Source organism: Lepidothrix coronata, unplaced genomic scaffold (assembly GCF_001604755.1).
Source record: "Lepidothrix coronata isolate B3197 unplaced genomic scaffold, Lepidothrix_coronata-1.0 Scaffold88, whole genome shotgun sequence".
NCBI classification, from domain to species: Eukaryota; Metazoa; Chordata; class Aves; order Passeriformes; family Pipridae; genus Lepidothrix; species Lepidothrix coronata.
Window position 1 is genome coordinate 1461019 of NW_016690268.1, and position 22978 is coordinate 1483996.

The 22978-nt window shown below is 39.4% G+C and overlaps 1 protein-coding gene across 1 annotated transcript in view; it reads left to right on the forward strand.

Moving 5' to 3' along the window:
- The window catches only part of GPC6 (glypican 6), a 755565-nt gene that overhangs the window by 701440 nt on the left and 31147 nt on the right, over positions 1–22978 (forward strand). Inside the window, exon 7 of the mRNA XM_017821032.1 lies at positions 1194–1223. Coding sequence (XP_017676521.1) covers positions 1194–1223 — 30 coding nt within the window. The remainder of the gene's footprint in view (positions 1–1193; positions 1224–22978) is intronic.

Consider the following 22978-nt stretch of genomic DNA (forward strand, 5'->3'; position numbering starts at 1 on the left):
CAGCAGATATGGTACAAAGAACTAGAAGAGACCAGTATACTTCTGGAGCAGCAGTGGAGAGCTGGCTAGAATACACTGCAGCAGCTCAAGCAATTCAAGTTACTTATGCTAAGGCATTTCAATCATATCTTCACAGTACTGGGCTTAAAAGTCAGGCTGTCTCTGAAGTCAGTGTAGAAAGACATACATTTTTTGGGAGTGATTCACCCCACATGTCACAGACACTTCTCTCAGACTGGGAAAAGACTGGGTAAAAAAAAGGCTTGATTGCGATACCCACATGTAGATATGCAAGACTGAGATGCCTTGGAGTTTATAAGACATCTAATTGAGCTGATAGATAGGACAGTAATTTGGGTTGCTTATGCCCTTCTGAACTGGTAGCTGAAGTCTGGATAGAACACCCTAGAGGATGTCCACTATATGGCATCCAAGTGGGAAAACAGAACTGAGCCCCACCCGTTCTCTGCATGTTCCACTGGGTGAAATTCAGCTACATGAATATAGTCACCCAATGCTCTTTGAGATGCCATGGTCTTTAAGATGTCCAAATGTGAAACTGAAGTCACAGGAGACCTGGCTGAAAGTAAGATGGAATATCTCAGAGCTACTAAATCCACTTGCTTTGCCTATATTTAGATAACTGTATTCCACCCTATTTCTCAAGTGACTGTAACAGAAGCAAAAATGAGGACTTTTCTGATTCAGTATAGAGATCCACAGTGCAGATACCTATAACCAGCTGTCTAGATTTAAGTCTGGATGGCTGTATTTTTTACTGTTAACACAGAAAAATAAAGACCTTCTTTCAGTTTTCTAAGCATGGGTTTAGGCAACTGAATTGAATCAAATATTTCTAAAGAACAATTCATCTCATCCTAAAGTATACATTTGAACAGCTCAGAAAAATCTTTCCAAGTCCCCCTACTACAAAGTGACAACCTTAGTCTAGGTATCTAGCAAGTACACCTGAATATAAGTAAATTAAAAAACTGTCAAAAATTAAATAATTTTAACCACTGAGCTCAGCTGCTTCTGTAGAGCATGATGTAAAATTTCTCATTTAAAATCAACTGCTTATAAAGATTCGTTACCTTCTCTGTGGTTGCCTGTTTGGTATAACCTGTGGTTTATTTTGTTTTGTTTTGTTTTGTTTTTCTGTTCCCTGAATCTGTTTCCCTCTTGCTTCCCAGAGGACTATCTGGAGGACAATGCAACATGGTGTAAGCTTTGGTATTCTTATTCTTCACTTCATACCCATTTGTCTTTGTACAATGCTGTACAAAACACTTGTTTAAGTTTCATCTTCACCATCTTTACTTTGTGTGTGTGTCTTGTAGGCTAAAGTGCTAGTAGTTCTTTCCGTGATTTTGTATTGTGGCTGATTTCATTCTGCCCAGTGTCCAGAGCTGGTGCCTTCCAGCATTTTTTTTCTCACCTCAAGGATGATGCCTCACCCCAGAAAGGAGTGTATGTATTCCCTCAGCAAACTAAAAACTGATGTAAGCATCCCCCCGGTCTCAGACCCCACAAATGCATGTGCAGCAACGCAGACACTGCAGTGATATTCAGCTCTGAGTCCTGTGCCTGGAGCAATGGAAATGAGCTCCCAGGCCTTCCTGGGCTCTCTCCCTAGAATTGCCTGCTGTCCAATCCCCTTATGCCTTACAGCTTCATAAGTTTTTGTGCCTGTTAGAGGTCTCTGGTTTTGGACAGAAAACCTTCCTCAGCAGGGTTCATTCAGCACAGCCCAAGGGGAAGGCAGGAACACAGCACCACACAGATATGCATTAGCTTGAACTTAATAGTCCAAATCCGTAGCAGGACTAATTAGTCTACAGAGAGCACCATGCTGATACAGCCATACTGCCTCAAGTACCTCTGTATCTACGGCGTCACTGTACAGCACAGTGCTGTCTTAATTCAGCTGGAATTTCTCCCCAGATCATACTGCAGCCCAACCTAGCTGGACATGTATAAAATAATTCCAAGTTTTCTTTCAGGAGATCATGGAAGCTTTCTTGATTTTCCACAAGGGAGCTGATGCACTATTAACCATATAATACATAATGTACATGCATACTATGGAGAAAGGTGACTGAGAAATTGGCTGTGGCATTTCGCAAGTGATTTACATTCAAGTACAGTATAGTGGCTGCATAGATAACATGCACCCAGTCTAAAAAAAAAACACCTTTCATGTGCTTTACCCTGGGGAGGAGAATATAACCTGTCATATTTTGTAGGAAAATGTTATTTTAGAGTCCCTCCTACTTTCCTTAAAGTGACAGTAAATAAAGTCTCAATTTCCGTAAGGAAAATGCCCTGAACCATCTTTATTAGGAATAAAGTGGGATGTATTTTAAGTGTCCATTCAGTCATCTTTTTAATTTTTTTATTCCATTATGTAATGACTGTTGTCATAATAAAAATGTGAGAGTAACCTAACAAATCTGTTGTGAAGAATTCCTTTCCAGTGCTCCAAAACTACATGAAATAGAAAATATGATTTAAAAAATACAATCTGCTTTTCATTTTAGTTATAGAAGACTAAAAGTAACAGGACAGTATTCAGACACTGATCTGAATTGCCCAGGGAATCCTCTGGGGCATTCCTGAAAGTAGAGTTTTTGTTTCAGTTGTTAGAATCCATTTAGTCCAGAATCTAGAACTGTTAAATATAGGCAGTGATAAGACAATTTTCCTGAGATAGGATGTTTATCCTCAACATTTTTTTCTCAAGAGACCCTAGAATGAAATCCAGTGGGTATAAATCTTAGACGGTTTAAAATCCTGAGATTAATTTTCCAAGTACCTTCTGTGTCCAGAGTCCATAGGGAAAGATACAAACAACAAGCCTTTAAAATACATAATAACTCAGGAGATTTGGGTCACATTCTTAAGAATGATGATGACAGGCTCACACAGGTGTTTTAGGAGCCCACTGGCTTCCCACAGGCTACACCCCCACAATCCTTAGACGCTGTACTTTTGGATGTGTGATGTTAATCAGCAGGTGACTCCTGTAAAACAGAATGTACAGCTCCTCCAGCTTTACATTTTGCATATTTCAGCAGAGTCCTGTTTCTTATTAGCTGTTTGGATGCAATACTCTCAATGAATAAATATGTTTTGCAACATTCATTGTGGTCATTCGGTGTCAGAGTTAGGATTTGTTTGGTTTTCCAAAAATAAGCGTTTGCTTAGTGTCGAGTTTTGTTTAGTCTCTGTTTCTGTGTCACAGCAGTATCCAAGTAAGTTAAGTCTGTGGAATCACTTTTTCCCTCATGGTTAATACCAGTTTCAGGTGGCAAAGGCAGATGAATGATGCTGGCTGTCAGAACCCTCCTGGGAGACCTGACAGAGTTCTATTTTCAAAAATGGTGATATTATTCCATCTCCCAGCTGAATGGTTGTGCATGCTGCTGTATCTGATGCATTGCATTCCTAATGTGCATGAGGCAGTCAGTAAGAAAGAACTTTATTACAGTGGTTGCTTCAGATCTCTACCTCAATTAGTTGTCAAAAAAAAAATGCACTATCTTGATTCCCATGCAGTTTCTGCCTTGCTTGAAGAGTGATGCGCTGCTTGTCTCAAGGAACACAGTGCCTGCTTGAACATCTTCTAAACCATACATGTTAGAACTAGTTGAACTTCCTTTACCTGATGGGTGTGAAGACCCACTGAGAGTCATTACCGCATTTCCAGGAAGGTCTTAGGGGTGTGCATGGTATATGTATCCCTGTTAGAGAGATGGGGAATACAAAACATGTAGACAGAATCCACTCCTGATTACTAGACTTGTCTGCAAACAGTAAGATGAAGAAATGGCATAGTCATGGGGCTTCAGTTGTTGTACACTGAGAAATTATGTAATTCCTGAGCTTAGCTGCTGCAGTAAAGAGAAGCAGGATGTCTAGGCTAAAATCTGCACATCTGTGCCCTGTCAAACCAGATGAACATGAAGTGGGATTTATTTGCCCTAGCTTTCAATGTTTCTAGTGTTGCTATCAAAGTCTGAGCTATTACCTCATTTCTTTACTAATCAATGGAGATCACTACCTCCAGACCTTGCTTATGATACTCACTTAGAGAAGAAAAGAATCTGAGTTAGCCCTTTTTTTCCACTAAGTATGAATAGGATTTGGATGATTAGCTCAGACATACAATCTATAGATGTCTAAATGTAATGCTGGGTGTTGGAGTTAGGCTCTATTAATCAGATGTACATAAGGGAGATTTGGGTCTATAAAATATATTGATAGTTCCTATAATACTGCTAATCATACTCATTGTCATGGTATCATCTGGCACCTCGAAGGATGGCTTGAACAAAAATAACTAATTTGAAGGCTGCACAACTTTTATTTAACGGCAATTCTGCCTTGTACATCTGGATTAAAATCTGCTTCCTTCCACTTGATGTTTTAGCTTCTGCTCAATAAAGACTAGGGGTTTTTTTCCAGTTTACAGAAAGTTTATATTACCAGCCTCTGGAAGATGAACCTAAGCAGAAAATATATTTGCACTACTGTTTCAGCTGAAAGATAGATCAGATTTCATTTCACATGTCTTTGCATGAATCTGTGCAGAAGGAAAGTGAATTCCTAATGTTCTTGTTAATGACAAAGAAAAGTAATGACTTTATAAACATCTTCTGCACTTGTAGTAGGGCTTGTGTCCCCACTTGCAGTGCATAAACCATGCTAATTTAGATGCTTCCAAGTAATATGACTGTAAAAACATTGACTGACTGCGTGCCTTGAAAGTGTTCCGCTGTGATAAATTCTTGCATTGTTAAGATGAGCACAACCAACAAATTATAAGTTCCCATAAAAAATGGATTTGTAATATATCACCAGTTCACTTGGCACTAGAGAATTAGAGTCCTTTTTGTGCAAGAGACTACAGAACATAAAATGTCTTTCCAGCAACAAAGTTAGTTGTGCACAAGTGTGGATGCCAACAGAGAAATTAAAACTTTGGTAATTTCTGAATCAATTGCAAATGGTGATTCTCATTCTCCAAAGAAAGGTAAGTTTTATGCTTTACTGGCAATTAGCTTTCTCCAGCCTTTGGAGACACTTTTATTCTGTTAGACTGCAACACACAGATATATTGTGAACTCATAACAGGAGTGTGCGGTGCTGGCCTCCATTAATAGTAAGTTACAGCAGACTGAAACTGATTTCCCAAGCCAAACATCTCATTCATTTTTCCTTCTAACAGACAGAAATTGGCACTTTATGGACTTTTATGTGTATTACTAGTGGTTAAAGAGGAGGTAAAATACAAGGAATAAAAAGGTTTATCTTCATTACAAATTGTGACCCTTTTGTGAACCTTCTTTAGTCAAAACCAAACGTTTTGCATTAGGAAAGATTTCCCATATTTTCTTCCTGCTTTTAGCTCCCATCCTTCAATCATATCAGTCTAGGTTGTTGCAATAGCAATACAGGATGCTTCTGTAATGCAGAGCTGAACGTAAACAGCGGATCTTGAGCTGCTGGTTACAGACACTCATTGATAGGAAAGACAAGATGATTAATAATACTGGGGAAGGCAGAAGGCAAGGATTCATCATATCAAATTTTATCCATTATCAATAGAAGACAACTCTAAGACTGTGCATCTGTGAGCAGACCCAGCAGCACTTCTGGATCCCAGGTCTGGGTGTAGACCCTAGCAGCCTTGCAGCTCCACATTAGGGCAAAATGAGTGACTCAGCTATTATCACTCCAGATGCTGAGTCACTGTAGAAAATAGGAGAATACCTGCAAGACACTTCAACAGATCCCATTCTGGACACCAGTGAGTACTGAGGTACACAGTAATAAAGAACTTCAGCTACAGGATTAGTACTGTGGACTTAGTAGTATGGACTCCACAGCTGGTTACGAAAACAGGCATTTTCAGAGTGTAATTCCCAGTCNGCCAGAGATTGCATGAATAGTTCCCTGGAAATGCCAGTGTTTCTCTGTTAACTGTGAAGAACTTTAGGCTTGACAAGGGACTTAGCTTACAGAGGGCTAGAGGAGAGTTAGATTAACTCCTGCTGAGCATTCAATACCTGACTTCTCCACAAACAACATTACCAAAGTGAGTGTGACTGAGACTTAGAATTAAGGACTCATGTACTCACTGGGGGCTGACTAGATGCTCACAATTTCACCCTGTTCCAGTGACTTTGTGATCTGGTGGCAGTAATCATAAATTCCCATCACGTACATGTCTTTGTTGGTTTTCTTGGGTCTTGCTGCTTCTGTACTTAATGTATGTCATGTTAATGTCATTTCTGGTACATAAGAAATGGAATTCACTGTGTCTTATTCAATGTCTCTAATACAGGTGCTCTGTGGAGCTGTATTTGTTCATATTCCGTGATAACAATGGGGAGCTAGTCAAGGTGGTGAATGACAGGTAGAAATTATTTGCTGAAACACAAATGACTAGTGTAAAGCAAGATGCTCTAGACATCTGCAAAGAGCTAACAGATGTGATAAGGGCCTTACAGAAGTTCTTCAGTCTTCTGGATGCTCCAGAGGACTCCAAAGTGACATTAGATTAATTTATATCTGTATTGAATGAGGGATCTAGGAGCTACCATAAGATCTTAAATTAGACCAAAATGAGGCAGCTGCCAACTTGAATAATTCCTTAGGCTCCACTGACTAAGAGGTAACAGGCTGTCCAGAGAGAGGCATCTAGAGTCTTCACATGAGGGTCTCTGGTGCAGGACCTATTGGATGCCTGTACTGGCATGTGGAAGAGAGGGAAAGCCTTCGAAGGCAATGGACATCTGTGTGTAGACAACTGATCCCAACTCCAGGTCTCTGCTGTCCATGGTGGGTTCTTTGACACCCAGCTGACATGTCAGCACCCACACTGAGAGCTTTTAAATTCAGGCAAGGCTAACACGCTGCCAGAGCCTGATATTGCTATTCATTTGCATGGGAGCAAACGATGCTGCTGATACACAACCAGCTCTCAACAGTCCCTAGGATAATTGCCTTTGCTTTAAAGTGCTGGGAATTTTGCTTTCCTATTATATACTTGGACAGCATAAATACTATATAGGAAACCAAATGAAAACAGACTGGAATGAAAGGGCTTTTTATTCTGAAACATTCAAGCCCATAAAAATTTCCAGTAAATAATAATAACTGTGTTGCCTACATAACTGCTACAGCAACTAAAGTAAAAAGCTAATTGCTTGGAGTGCATTGAGTTTTTTAATATAACATGCCTACAGTGCTCATGTATTAAAGTGTGATACATATGGAGAAATAACAGGAATTTGAGTAACATATTTCTTCTGCTGAAAAAGGATCAGTCATTTTTAGAAAAAAATTCACTGCATAATAAATGAACCTGAAAAAAACTTCCTTTTCCATGATCTCACTAAAAAAAAAAAAATCAGGGAATATTTATAATATTAGAAATAATTTGTACATAAAAAGTCCTTTAACTGTTGTGCTTTCATTCAGACAAAATACAGTTGACCAAATTGAGATATCTAACCCTAGAGCCAAATAATGTTTCCTTTGCTGTCAGCTGAGGGAAAGAGGCACTTTCAGGACACAGATGATCTGAGTTGCTTTAAAAATCTCCGTTTGATTAAGTAGTGCTTGCACTCCTCATTTCCATCTTCTCAATATTGGCTGCAGAAGAAGAGTTTGTAGCTTGGACATGAATACTGACATCATGTGAGATGAATTTCAGTCACAGATTCTGCTTTATGGAGCTCATGGTCTGGATAGACTGTGGAATTACTATCATACACCTTGATGGTATTTCTACTTCGTTTGGTTTGGCAACAAGGGGGTCACTCTGTGCTTGGCATTGAACACATATTAAAAATATGTTTCTGTCTTAAACATTTTAATAAGATCTTTCTTCCAAACCTTTTTTTCTGAAGTAGAAGATGCAGGACTCCCAGTCATTGCTCAATGTCTGTATATGATTTTCTAACCATCCATTTGCACTACAGAATGGAATAATCTAGAAAAATTAATCAGCTGTTTCTGTAAAGCAAGATATTCATAATACCAAAGTTAACTAAGTCTGAATTGTAAACTGTTTGCCTCACAAGAGAAAGAAGAGAAAGCTGACGTAGTCTTCCCCTTGTCACTTATGCTCAGGCAATTCAGCTCAGATTACACTTCCAAGTGCAGAGCAGTAGAGATGCAATACTGTCCAGGGTACAAGACTCACGAGGACTAGGAATATCCTCCTCTTCATGAAGTACAAAGTATTTTCACGTGTAGTGATGGGACTGGAAAACCATGGCTGTTTTTATCTGCAACATATTTCTTCCAGGTTATAATGCTTACACTGTTGGGAAAGGAAAGAGAACAGCTCTTATCTGAATCCCGTCCAGATCTTTATTCCCAGGCCAGCTAGAGTTCACCTAGGTAAAGAACTTCATTGTTGGATAGAAAATGGATAACTCAACTCCTTTCTACCTGCAGAGAGAGGCCCAGATTCATCATACTTTTCAAGTCACACCTTGCTTGATAAAAATTGGTGTGGCAATACTGAGTCCCTTAAAAATCTCTTTTATCATTAAATCAGATGGATATAGACAGATACGAGAGGGATGGATTGGAGAAAAAATACTGCCTGCAAAATGTGCAGCAGCTCACTTGGGAATGTGACCAGCTGCAAATTGACTTGGTAATGTTCTGGGACAAAACCCCTGGAATTCTCAAGCTAGTTGTGGATGTACTTTTAAAAAATCCTATTTCCCACAGGTTGTAATGCTGATTTATTTCTCTGCTAAAATGTGAAATAACACGGTTGGCAAACACGTTTTTAGAAATGTAAAAAATATTTAGTGATAGATTGGGACATATTCTTCAATGTCATGTATTTCTTAATGTGTCCCCATGGCAAGGCACCATAATCACTTCAAGGCCATTCATTCCCATGCTATAACACTCTCTCTGCTCTCAGCCATTCGCTTTATCAGAGAGGAAACAGAGACTGGAAGGAAGGAAGATGTGACCAAGATATTTCTGTATCTTATAACCACCTAAAGATTTAATTCTGGCCTCCCAGACCAAATAACCAAGGCCACCCTCTCACTAGAGGAGATGAGCCATACTCTGAAGGTACTCAGTGCGTGCTAAGGACACAGATAAGTTTCTGAACTTTCCACCCACACAAGTGCCACAAACACTCTGGAAGCTCTCCAACAAAGGCAAGTGAACTAACTGTGCTTTCAGGAAGGGCTCAGATGTTGCATATTGACCATACAGCTGACTTTAGACCCATACCTATATATTTTTTCCCCATTTGAATTACTAGAGTGTCTAATGCTTAGACACTTCCAAGTTTGCTTTGCACTTTTTCAGGTAGTCATGCCCTAAACCAGCCAGGAATGTCCTTTTCCACTATCAGTATTGACAAATAGCTGTAACAACAGTAAGGCTCTTTTTAGGATTTATTGCTCTTCTGAATGCAATATTATCTGGTTTTGAGACCTTATTCTGCTAGCTGTTGGCTTGCTGAAGTGTTTTCTAACAAAGAAAGTAATACTCACACTATAATCCAGGCTAATGACAAATTTCCAGCAAGGAGTCCAAGGCTCATTTCCACAATTCATCATTTAATTTTAATGGATTAAATTACATAGTCATGGGAAAAGGGCACTAATAAGAACATACCTGTGAATGCTTTATTCTCACTGCTCTGGTGGAAGTTGCCATAGTAACTTATCAGGATAAGTTAATCAAGCTTTTCCTGTTAGCAGAAACCAGATGGAGCAAAGAATCCAAACTATGGATCTTTAGGCAGCTGTTAGAAGTCAGACTGATGTTCAGCTAAATGCAAATAGGGAGAGGGTCTGTTAGATAGAAACCATAGGCATAATGGTATAAAGGAATATATAGAGGAAAATGGGGTGATGAGTCAGAGCAAGGAGTGTTTTCAATTTTGATTCCCAGTATTTGAATGTTTTTTTCTGGTTCAGAAAGTGTGTTTATTTAAATAAGATTCTGATATTCCATATGGTTCATTCCATTTCTTATATAACTAGTATCATATTTCCTTACTCATAGAAATTTTTCTTCTCTACTCAGCCCTACAAGGGTCAGCTCAGCCTAAGAAAATCAAGTTGTCCTAGTGGTCTTTCATATGCCTCCAGGAACCTACACTTACTTTATTTTACAGTAACCATCTATGGCTAGGTGGTGAGTTGTGAAGGAGGAAAACAATATGATTTTCATGGGCCAATGTGGAGATCAAAAACTTGTTTCATGGAGTACAACAACAGAGAAAGGTGCTGGGTGTTCCACCACAGGTGTGCTGGAGCACAGAGAGAAGGGGAACACTAAGGAGAAGACTGTTTCCCTATGTTGTAAATATGCAGGCAGGAAGGTTCGAGGCGGCTAGGGATTTCAGTTCTGGGAATTGGCTCTAGGCTTAGGTGCAGGTTCAGAGAGCATTAAAACTCTTGAGGCCTTTGCTTGGGAACAAAAAGTGTGGTTTTGTTTCCTTCTATCCCCCGCAGCCAAAAAGGTCAAGCAATAAAGTTTTTACTTTTTCCTTGCATGTAGAGAGTTTTTAATTTGCCTGTAGGCTTCAGGTGTGAAAGGCTGTGACAGTATGGCCAATGCAAGCAGGTGCCTAGCGCCCCTCGCCTACTGATCTATGTGATAAGGGATGGCACCATAGCACTGCAGCTTAGTAAATATATCCCAAAGTTTTAAGCATGTTGTGCTGGCTGCCACCAAGGTAGCAAGCTGCTACACTCCACTGCGAATTCAGAGGAGGGAGGCCAAAATCATGAGCCTTGGGTAGGCTTATCAATACAGAAGGAAAGCCAAGAGATGCTTTTCACCCACACAGCCACCAGGGTGGCATCGTACAAGAGAGCTTGAGCTAACTTTGCTCTTCATCAGAAGAGGTAGTAATCCTGAAAAAAATCCACAGGCATCAAATGAATCTGAATTTCAACAAGCTAATCAGAAACCCCAAGGTTAGCCTGGCTTGGGAAGGTACTAAGCATCCATCTAGTTTACATGAAAAGCACTCATCTGCACATTTTTCTTTTGATATTTTGCCAGGTTTTCCTAAGTAGGAAAATAAAATGAGATAAAATTGCTAAAACCACCTTGAAAGGAAGTGTAAACATCACAGAGATTTGGCTTGCATAGTACATTTCTTAAAGGGTTGGAAGCCATCTGTGGGATAATGTGAGGCAAGTTATATCTTCTGAAAATAATTGAACCCAAGAAGCATAACAACATAAAAGAAGGATGGGTAATCCAGTTCGGATAAAATAAGTTATTCTACCTTTTCTCCCACACCCGATCGAATTAAAACATTTTGTGCATTGAAAAAATCATGGTCTATTTTTCTTATTTATTTTTTATTATACAATTCTTTTTAGAATTCCTGAAAAGAAGAAGGGTTATCTAAGAGCTGTACAAACATACAGCTTTTGCATTAAGAACTTGAGTCAGAAATTAATTCAGATCCCAGTTACACCAACTCTTGGCTATCAAACCATATTTCCTTTGAAAAACAGGCAGGAGATACAAATAGGGCAGACAATTCTTTTATTTTTCTTCTTTATCTGGTTTTGGTCAGGACTAGAAACAAACAAGCATATAAGGAAAGTAAAGTAAGCTTCTGACCTAGTCCGTTATCTCAGGTTGAAGTAGAATTGCATCTGTATTTTGCAGATTTCAAAGGTTCAGAAACATGAAGTACTCTGGCTTTGGGGTGGTTCTGAAGTGCAGCTTTAAAAAAGAAAAAATCACAGCTCTGTATCTCCTTGCTTTGATGCATAGCACTGCAGAAGCTGGAACACATCTGTAGATCTGCAAAGTCCAGGCAAGAGTCCTGGAGAATGTCACTCCCTGTTAAAGACAAACTTGCAGGATTGCTCTTAGAGTAGTCCACTGATTGCTGAGTTGTTTTGCACCTCTCTGGTTCTTCTCTAGTTCTGCTGTTTCAATAAAAGCTTTCAGATTGTCTTCTTGCATATTGTAAAGCCAGTTCTTGAAGAAGTTACAGTCACAGTGGTAAAGGTCTTCTGGATTTTAATGATTTAACCTGTGGTCTCCCTCTTTTTTTTTTCTTTTTTTAACTCTTTTGACACAGCTTTGCTTCCTCTTGAACCTATAGTGGAGTTCTTACCCTTTGCCATTTCCATCACAGGATGAAGCCATGCATACAGTAGCTGAGTCATAAATTCAGCTGAGTTATAAATTCAAGCAGTTTTATTGTAGAATAAAATAAGACAGGCAAAGCATCTGTAAGAAACAAAACTTGTTTAGTTGTAAGTGCCTTTGATCAGCAAATGTGGCAAGGGCATGAGGAAAATAAATAGGTTTATCTTAAAATAGGACATAATTTAAAGTCATTCCCAGTGTGGAAGTATTCTCTTTGCATAGCTGAAACATAAATAATGTAGGATTGATGTTAGATGTTGGCTAGGCTATTCTGAAAAGAAGACTATAGTAACTATGCAAACCAACCAGCACCAATGAGTTTGCTTGCTGTATGCCTCAAGACAGAGAAATTGAAAGAACATGTAAAACTAGGCATGAATTGATGAAGAAATTAAACTACAAAATGACAGAAAGAAGACAGGAGATGTAATGACCAGTATAGGCTGGTTCAACTGGTTGGTTGAATTAAAATGATTACATATGCAGCCTCAGGAAATAAAAGCTCCCATTCCATTAAACACAGTTTATAAAGTTTTGGTCTGGTAATGAAAAATGGAAATGAACCTCTCTAATTAATTATAGCAATTATCTCTCTTCTGGGGCAAGTCAACTCTGAATCCAGTCATATTCCTCCAAGAAAAGAAGCACTGTGTGCTGTTATGCACCATACACCTTGAAAAATTCAACATTTTCTTATTATTGTTTTTCGGAAACACAAGGTTTCTCAGCTGCCAGCCCATGGCACTTCTGCATTTCACACTGTGAGTAACCTTCACTTACTGGAGTATGTTTGCACAGAGAGCTCTCTTTGTGTATGAGCAGCAGGCTGACACAGAATTAGGTTGACTTCTTACACTGTTACACAGCAGTAATTTTTTTCATGGACTATGAATCTGGTTAAAATAAAACCCAGGTTGTTTCTCACTTATGGACCTTAGCTTATTTGTGCAAAAGGAAAGTGGTGCAAATCATATTTGAAACAAAAGCATTTCTTTTCTGTGCCACCTGTCATGGATTGTAAGAAAAGCAATGCTAGTGTTTCCTTATTAGTAGAACTTTATCTAGATTTCCTGGTTGTTCCTATAGAGATGTGTATAAGTGATGTGTTGAGGTGAAAAGGACTAACACTAAGATTAAATCCACCTGTACTTGTTTCTCTACAGATAGGAAAACTGTGAGTACTTCATTTTACCATACATGTACATTTTATCACATATAAAATAGTTAAATTCAAATTGGTTCAAAAACATTTCTGTTCAAAATCGTTGTCAAAAACTGAGGAACTTGCCCAGGAAACTACACTTGAATGTTTGCAAAATGTGAAGCAGTATGAGTAAATAGCATTTATTGCAAGTCAAAAAGTCTGCTATCTCTTGGACATTTTTTTTCCAAAGAAAAAGTATATTTAATGTGTCCCCTCCTATAAAATGAAGTCGATGTCTACTTATATTAATATTTTTCCTTTGAGATCACTGCTGAGGAGTTTATACAAGCTGTTCATTGGCAATACACCACACCTGTGCTGGAGCATTATTTTTGGGCAAGGTATTACATTAAATCCAAAGCATTGGGGGTATCTGGGGTGTCTTTATCTCAATGTTTTCATGTGATAAAAGTATACATATATTTTTTATCATATAAGCACATCACATGTACATATAGGTGAGTTTTTTGGACTTGCAGACTGAAAACTTCAGTCTAAACAGAGGAGTTTTGTGCATGTAGGAAAGAAATTTTTTAACATCCCATGCCTCTACCCCTATTCAACTGAAAACAGACTCTACAATTTAAACCTCTCTTTAAAATGGACAGAGCCTGTTTTCTCTCTTGATAGTGACAAATTTTTTGCATCATGAACAGCCCTAGCTATAAATCTCACTTAAGGTCAAAGCTGGGCATCATTTCATTGTCAGTGTTCAGCCACAACATCCCACATTCACAGGCTCTGAGCTCGAGTCCAGAATTCATAGTCATTCATAAAAATTGCATCAGGAGCTTTTGCCTCGACATATCAGGATGACCCTCGTTTCTGAAGGCAAGCAGGCATCATCCTTCAGGGTGTATGTTCCCAAATGGTGGTGGGGGAACTGCCCTCCAGGTACCACAATGCACCAGTAGCAACCAGCTAATCAAGAGGCTTATAACTGCCAGGTAGCAAAACACAACAAGCAGAAGGGTTGTCTGCCTCAGGAGTTTGCACAGTTCACTGTACTGTAAAATGGGGAGAGCTGAGAAATGAGACTGGCTGATTTCTAGCTCACTTCCGTGAAACTTTATTGAAATGAAAAGGCCTAGAAGCCTTACGGTGTAGAAGAGGGGCATAACCCAGAGGCTTTCATCTGAGGAAAGCAGAGTCCTTCTACAACAAGACTTCATCCTGTGGCTGCTGTTTTATCCCTGTGGGTCCACTTGGTACTACTGCCCATTAGCAACCTAGTAGCAAATTGCCATCTCTTTCATCTCCCTTTTTTTTCTCCTCTCCTTATCAAGATCCTTTTCAAAATGTTTCATGGATCAGCTCTATGCTGTAAAGTAACGCACCCTAAAAAGTCAGAAGTCAGCTCTGGGTGAGCTGTTGTACCTCTGCCACTCAGCACCATGCCACACCATGGGAAGCTGCCAGCTCGGGTCCTAGAGGCAATAAAGATATTTTAGCACCATTCCACAGCTCTTGACCTGCCTCTCCAGAGGACTAACTGGTTCAATTGACATGGTTCTGCCATTCAGCACCTTGGTGTATAACAAGCCTGGCTGGGGCTATCTCAGGTATCTCTGACTACCATGATGTAGCTGGGCCCCCCATTCTTTTATCTCCAAATAGCACAGGGCTTTATGTGTCAATTCTTTCCCATTTATCTCTTTTGTCTTTCCTAGAGGAACATACTTCATGCTGTTAAGGTTGTTTTTTAGTGTACCTAAAACTGATGTGTCTAGTTGGATGTGTGAATTGCAAATGAACCTCAGGAACCTATAACACAAAGATGAGACCATGCTGTGCATCTAGGCTACCTGCAAAGTCAGCAAAAGCAATTCCACAGACATCCAGTCCATGTACTTTCTCAGGATAAATTGAACTGGCCTCTAGAAATTACTACAGTGGGAATTCAGACAACTAGGCTAGCCTAAAGTTTTACTTTTCAAGTGACAAGACAGGTGAAATGAGTGCTGCTTGAAGTGAATAGCATGCAACAACACGTATCTGTTCTTTAAATGCCTTAGTCCTCTAAACAGTGTCTTTGGAGGTAGTATGGCTGTGGCTACGTTGCTATCTTAGTCGTGGCTGGGACTCTTCACTGGTGCTGCAGCCAGATGCTTCTACTTGCCATGGTGTCAGCATCACCAACAGGCTAGCTCTTCCATAGTCTGAGATGGGATCACAGAGTTCCTGATTCAGGAAGAACCCTGTAGAAATGTAATGAACTGAGAGCTTGGAGCAATCATGGTGTTAAATCTCTTTCCAAGCTTGATGGCCTCACGAAAATTGGTTTGGGTAAGTAGACAACTAAGAGCTTTGACTGCTAAAATCAAAAATAAAATCACATTATTTCTGAACAGATGGCTCAATAATGTAAATCAAAATAGCATTGACATGGAAAAGAAACTAAAATTACAATATTAAGCATATAAAATTAAGCAACCCAAAAGGGTTATTTACAGAGGCTGATTTGACATTAAAATATATACTAGAAATTACTGCACCACTAGAAGTCACTTCAGAAAAAGAAGTACAGCAACAGTTTTATGCCCTTTAAGCATAGAGTTTATTACATAGTCAGAATCCCTATACAGAATTTACAGTTCAAGGGCTGCCTTGTAGAGAAAATGCAAAAATCTTGGACAGGTCTCTGCAAAAAATGAGAATGATGCTGTGAAGGCAACAGTTTGCAGATGACAACTCAGAACATCTCTGCCTGCTCATGTTTTTCACAGAGATAATCAATTTTGTAATCTAGCTTAGTAACTCATCTCTGTTATTTAAAGTGACAACACTCAGCATCCTGCTTTAAAATCTTCCTCTTAGAAACATGGAGAAAACCTGTGTTAAAAATAGTAAGCACGGAGACAGATTTTTAAAGATAAATAAGCCCTTCCTTTAATTTCAGAAAGAAGTATCTGGCCTTACTAGCTGGCTTACTGATCTCAGCAAATAGACAGAATCACCATGTTTCCATGCAACTGTAGCCCTTTATCTAACCATGTCTTCTTGTGAGACTCTGTGAAAACCAATGATAGGTCTTGCAGCATTCAGTGTTTATACTGGTAAAATTCAGTCTAAGTTTTTCAGGCAGCAGAGGCTGGACACATAATAAGTATTTTATAGAATAGGACAGCCAAAGAGAGTGATCTAAGTCACCTAGGATTTTAGTCTGTTTAGATAAAACATGTTTTGATAGAGCCAGACACAAGGTCATATATCTGGGAACAATGACTAGCTGCCAGACCTAAAAAATATGAGACTATCTTGCAAAGGAAATACTTAAGAAAACTGAGAAGATAACAGGAAAAGGCAAGATAGAAATTTCCAGCTGCTGCTGCAAAAATGTTAGCCATCACACATGCAGTCATGAGGAGTAACTCTAGACAGAGTGCATTACAATAACCCATTTTTGAGTTGACAAAGGTACATGGCAAGGTTTTATTGGAGTGAAGAGGTTGTGTTTGCCTTTACAGGCATAGATGGATAATATTGTTTGGGACTATAATTGCAAGCTAGGCATGCGGGAGATTCTTAAGGTCTTATATTACACCCAAATGGCCACCTTCCAGCTCCCAGAGCACAGACACACTAGTTCAGATTTGGTGCTGATATAATATTTGATAGCATTCACACCTGAGCTTTCCAGTTCACCCAAGTTGTCTCAGGTGATCTGTAACACATCTGCAGACAGCTAAACATTTTCTGGCAATCTTGCTCATGGGGGTACTCAGTTAGTTAGATCATTGCACCAGCTGGAACCAATGGGACAGTTATGAAAAGTTTCATCAACATGCTGTGTGCAGGCACTGACTCCCCCAGTTCCATTTGGATCTCAGTTGTTTCGTTACTCTGCCTGTAGTGCAATTCGTTCAGAGCAGGAAATAATCCCCAGGTCAGAAATAAAGTGCTTGACTTTGATGTTTCAAGGGAGGGCTGCTAATTAGCTAAAAATCTCCCACCATTTTATTTATATAGAAAGCAAATTTGATTTTGAAACCACTGAGAAGCAATAACCGCAGAACTTTATGATGTCATTGTTAAAGAGATGTTTTTCAGGTTTTATTTATGACCTAATTTTGTACAAAGTGCCTGCAGTGTTGTCAGCATATAGGAATACCAACAAAGTGCAGGGAAATCAGAGGCCATTTGAAAAAGTCATTTGCTCTGTGATCCCCACAGGCTGATTCCAATAGAGGATTCAGGTACTGGTAAATTATGTCACAGAAACACCAAACTTTCAAGAAGCTGGATCGCAGTGATGAGTCCAAAATATGGAGGCAAATGGTTTAATTAGCATAGGAAGACAAAGAACCTTAGAAGTATGATTTAAAATATGTGCACTGAGTAGGTAGGCGGTGAAAGTGCATTGACAGATAACAGAAAATTTAAACACTGGAGTATATCTAAGCCTACCTTACCTTTATAGCTGTACTAGTTCCAGCTGGGATAGAGTTGCTTTTCTTCTTAGTAGCTGCTACTGTGCTTGGTGTACTGTGGGTTTTTTGGATTTAGTATGAGAATAATGCTGATAATGCACTGATGTTTTAGTTGTCACTAAGTAATGCTTACTCTAAATCAAGGACTTTCCAGTGGCCCATATTCTGCCAGTGAGGAGATGAGCAAGAAGCTGGGAGAGACCATAGCCAAGACAACTGACCCAAACTGGCCAAAGGCTTATTCTGTAAGACAGATCATGTTCAGTAGATAAACTGGGGGGAGCTGGCTGGGAGGGGATCATCGCTGCTCAGGGATGAGCTGGTCATTGATCAGTGTGCAACTGTACTGTGCATCACTTGTTTTGCTTGGGTTTTATTCCTCTCTTTTTCCTTTTCCTTTTCCTCATCATCATTGTTTTATTATTTATTATTATATTTCACATGTTAAACTGTTCTTATCTCAACCAATGGGTTATACCTTTTTGTGACTCTCTGCCATCCCACTGTGTGGAGGGCAGAGGGGGAGTGTGTGAGCAGCTGCATGGTACTTGGTTGCCAGCTGGGATTAAACCACAACAGTAGCCAAATTGCCTTCTGAGGGCAGAAACTTACATTAGAGTCCACTGTTTCTGCTCAAAAAAAGGTGCCACCTTGCCACAGCAACCACACCCCTCAGTGTACAATATGCTAACATGGTTATAGTAGACTAAATATATTAACAACGGTTCAAGTACCGCCTTGCAGAGGGGAGTACACACCCACTGTGCCTACATTTCTAGTTGGCTAGGTTTTGGGGACTCCGCCTTCCACAGCATGGGTTTTAGGGTAGCCCTTGAGGCACACCTGACTTTGCTGAGCTGTGTACTGCAACCAGTCCAACTCTCACTTAATTTCTGAGGCCAGCTTGTAATGCTACACTGGAAACCACCACACCAGTTCTCATCCAGATGCCTGTAAAAACTCCATCTTGGGTGGCTATGACTATTTTTAAGCAGGTCTTGAATTATTTCTAATTTTAAAAAAAAGAGGGAGAGAAAATTTTTACATGAGCAGATTGTGATAGGACAAGAGGGAACAGTTTTAAATAAAAAGTGCAGAAATTTGGGTTAGCTGTTAGGAAGAAATTCATTACTGTGAGGGTGGTGAGATACTGGGACAGATTGCCCAGAGAAGCTGTGGATGCCCCATTTCTGGAAGTGTTCCAGGCCAGGCTGGATGAGGCTCTGAGCAACCTGGTCTAGTGAAAGGTGTCCCTGCCCTTGGTAGCGGAGCTGGAACTACATGACCTTTTAGGTCGTTTCCAACCCAAGCCATTCTGCAATTCTATGATTCTATGATTCCTGCATAGCGGTACTAAACAACAGAAGAGAGATAAGTATCTTGCTGAAGATTACTCTCCCTCACATTCCAACTCTAGGCCCAGGACCCACTTTCTGTTCAGCCATTAGCAGCAGCAGGAATGTAAATGCAAGACACACAGCACTACAGGGCGATTGTACCGTATCTCACAGCTTATTTTGGCTATCAGTAGCCTCCTGTCACACATACGCCATAGAGTCAGCTTTCCTCTGTGTAAGGTCTCAAACAGAGAACAGAGAACCTCTAGGAAGTGAGGTAAATTTCTCACAGGTACAGCATGCTTGGCACCATCCGAAGCCTTCCTCTGATTTTTAAGGGCTTTACTTTTGAAACCATTTTAGTTATTTGAAGCCTATAAAGTAGACATTGTCTCTAGACACTTTTCTTCTGGCAACGCTTAAAATCCCTTGTCCCGGGAGACAGAACAAGTCATCCCCTCATCTCCACTCAGGGCAATGTTCAAAAGTTTTATTTATGTATACATCAGCTTAAATCTCAGCTTCAAATGATATAACCCAGCTGCAAAACCTGCCAGCTCCCAGATGTTTTTTGTCTCTGGCTGTATACTTATCTCTCAGAAGACTGCCCTGGGTCAGGGGATAGCAGTGATTATCCATATTTCTTTCCTACCTCCAAAGCAATCATTTTAAATCTGCACAGTCTTTCTCACAAGCCCTTGTCTAGGTCTTGTCTAGGTCATATATTACTACTCACTATGAAAACTGCAGAGTCTTGCTAGATTGACTATAAAATATCCGCAGGTTGCTGCAGGTTTTTGATTTGTTGCAGAGTACTAGATGAAAATCCTTTCAGCTAAATATGAATGAAGACTTGAGGTTTATATAGCGGCCTTGCAAGAAGAGAAGGTCATCATAACTCTACCCTCTGAAAAGAAAAAGGGGGCCAAAGGAGTGCAATTAAGATTTTTTTCTGGAAGTAGTAGGACAGCATTTAATAAGCTCTGTGTTTGAACAGTTTAGCATAGTGATGGCTCTTATCATGCGTTTGCTGCTGACAGATATTTGGGCTGTTCCCAGCAGAAAATTTTGAATTTTTAAAAATTAATTTGTCACCAGCTGACAAAAAAGCTGCACTATTAGTGCTTCAAGAGAAAGGAAGTGGATTGCAAGTCTTTATCTTTGTAAACCTGAGAGAGACTTTATGCTCTTCTTTTTTGATGATTTAGCTTCAAATCCAAGCCCAATGCTCAGTGACTATGTTGTGAAAAACACGAAGCAACACAGGAAGATCCATCACGTTTGTAACATGCAGAGGTAACTAGGGCAAAGCTACTCCTTCCCAGACCCAATCACGGCCTCTTTCAGGAGAGGCAGGAGTACTCCTATCCAGCTGCAGTCCAACCAACCCCATGCAGAGAGTGGAGGGTTTCTGGAGGGTCCTGCCTGAGCTGCTCCTCAGGACTCATGGCATAAAGGCTTCTGTGTGGGCACATGGGCTTTTCTTACCTGAGATATATTTTTTTCAGTTCTTTACCCCCTACCTTGTCGCAACACTCTTCTTACGCATACAGACAATCTCAGATACATCACAGAAGAATAAATATTGCAGATTTGAGCTGGATTTATTTTTTTATAGCTGCTGTCTCCAGCTGTGTTTGCTGTACGATCTGCTGGCCACAACCACCGCCCTGCTGAGCTATCTCTGCCCAGCAACTCTTCCGCAGGGCTTCAGTTCTCTTAGAACGGAATCATTTGCAACAGGATTTTCATATAAGCCTTGCAACAAAAGAGAAATTTTGTTTGCCCTTCTTAACAAAAATAAAATAGTAATAAACTCTGAACCCTTCTAACAACGACGATCTCATCCTACTAATTAATGCAGGATATGGCAGATATTAAGGTGCATTTGGCTTGGTTTGACTGCCAGTATGTTTCTAAACACATAAGCTGCAGCTCTGCTTCTTCCCCTAAATACTTCCGTTGTCACTGAAGTGACACACCTTGTCTTGCTTAGTTAGATTCCCTAACATCTCTGCAAGAAATGCTGCCACTCATCATTTTCACTCTTCCAAGGCCTCCAAAAAAGTAGCTTATCCAGAGAATAGAAAGTTGTCAGCTTTACATGTTTGTAAAGCACCTGGTTGGTATAGTTCTCCAGAAGGCATTGCCCACACACATGAAATTTGTTTATTCATGTATCTAGTCTAAAAATAGTTAATTTTTTTTTTCAAATTTAATTTCTAGGGTTGCAAAAGACAAGATGATGATTATTATAGTATTCTTATTCCCATGTCAAAGAAGACTAAAGCATGGTATAACTCCACAAGTGCAAATAAAGCCTGTACACACTCCTTCTATACCGTATTTTTTATCATCACAGCGATGTAGAGATACAGGAAATATAAGTACCACTCAAACCTGTTAATCTTCTTGAAAGAAATCAAGTAATTGGACTGCTTTGGAAATAAATATGACTTGTTAGTGCATTTTCAAGTTTCTATTTCAATAGAAATAAGCCATTGCTTATGGCCAAATGTAAAATCATTAAGTATGACAAATTGACAGACTTCAGTTAGTCTTAGATCAGTGAACAAAATCATCACAATCACATAGAAAATTGTAGGTGAGGTCTTCATGCCAAACAGCTTTGAAAGTCTTCAACGATAATTTTTCACATGTGTAGACTACATAACAGTGACAATATCTTCCTGGCTACAGTATTGAGGCATCATCAAATGTGTAGGTGACAACAAAGTGACACTCTGGACAACTTCAGAAAGAAGTCAGACAGGTCTTATAGCATGTTAAAAACTACACTTCACTTTTAGGAGGATTCTATGTCTAGGAGAAAAATTAAGTTAGGTAACATATGATCATGCTGGTGAAAGAAATCTCCTTGTGATTTCCATTGACTCTCAGCCATTAACATGAAAACATCAAGAAACATAAGAGATAGATTGTCTTTAATGGTTATGAAGATTTTTTACATTGCAAACTCTTGTATTGGACCTCCTTTTTCTCAGAATCCCTTCAGAATTTGATCAGAAAAAATTGACCAAAAAAATTCTGAGATATACCTTTCATTCCCTGCATTTTCACTCCATAGTAAGTATACTTGCATCCAATTTTAGCAAACAATATCAAGTAATATCTACTCCTTTAATTTTCCTATGCCCTTTTTAGATTTCTCACATGGAGAGTGTGGTCTTTTCTCTAAAAGGATATAATGGAACTATACCCTTCTCATCTGGTCCCATTACCCATCCTGCCCAATTTCTCTCTCCAGAGAAACAAAGAAGCAAAGAGGCTATTTTACATTTCAGACACTAAGTATTTTGATTCCCTGTTTAAGATTCCGATTGGTCACTAAGTAATTATTCTGTTAGGTCAGGAAGTTTATTTTGGAGCTCTTGTCCTCAAAGGTACACATTTTCAGATAGATATAAATGCTTTTGGTATTATTTGTTTAAAGATCTGCGTTTGTGTCAGCTGGTGCTTGTGGCCCACCTCTATTTCCTAAGACTTGGTTTAGTATTTAAAAGAGTCGATGTAAGGACCATTAGCAATCAATAAACAGTTTCTTTCAAACTTCCCTCATGGTAAATGAAAAGTGTGTACAATCTCTAAAAGGCATTGGAGCAAAGCTTAATCCTTGGACACTATGCATATATTAACCTCTATAAAGACTTTGATCAAACCCTTAAATGTCACCACCCTCCTTTCTGTTTCTTCCGGGCCATATAACATCACACATAGCAAGAGAACTGACCTTTATTGTTTGCAGGCATGCCCAAGGATATTTACATCATCCACACACAGCCCAGAGATACCAGTCTCTGTCT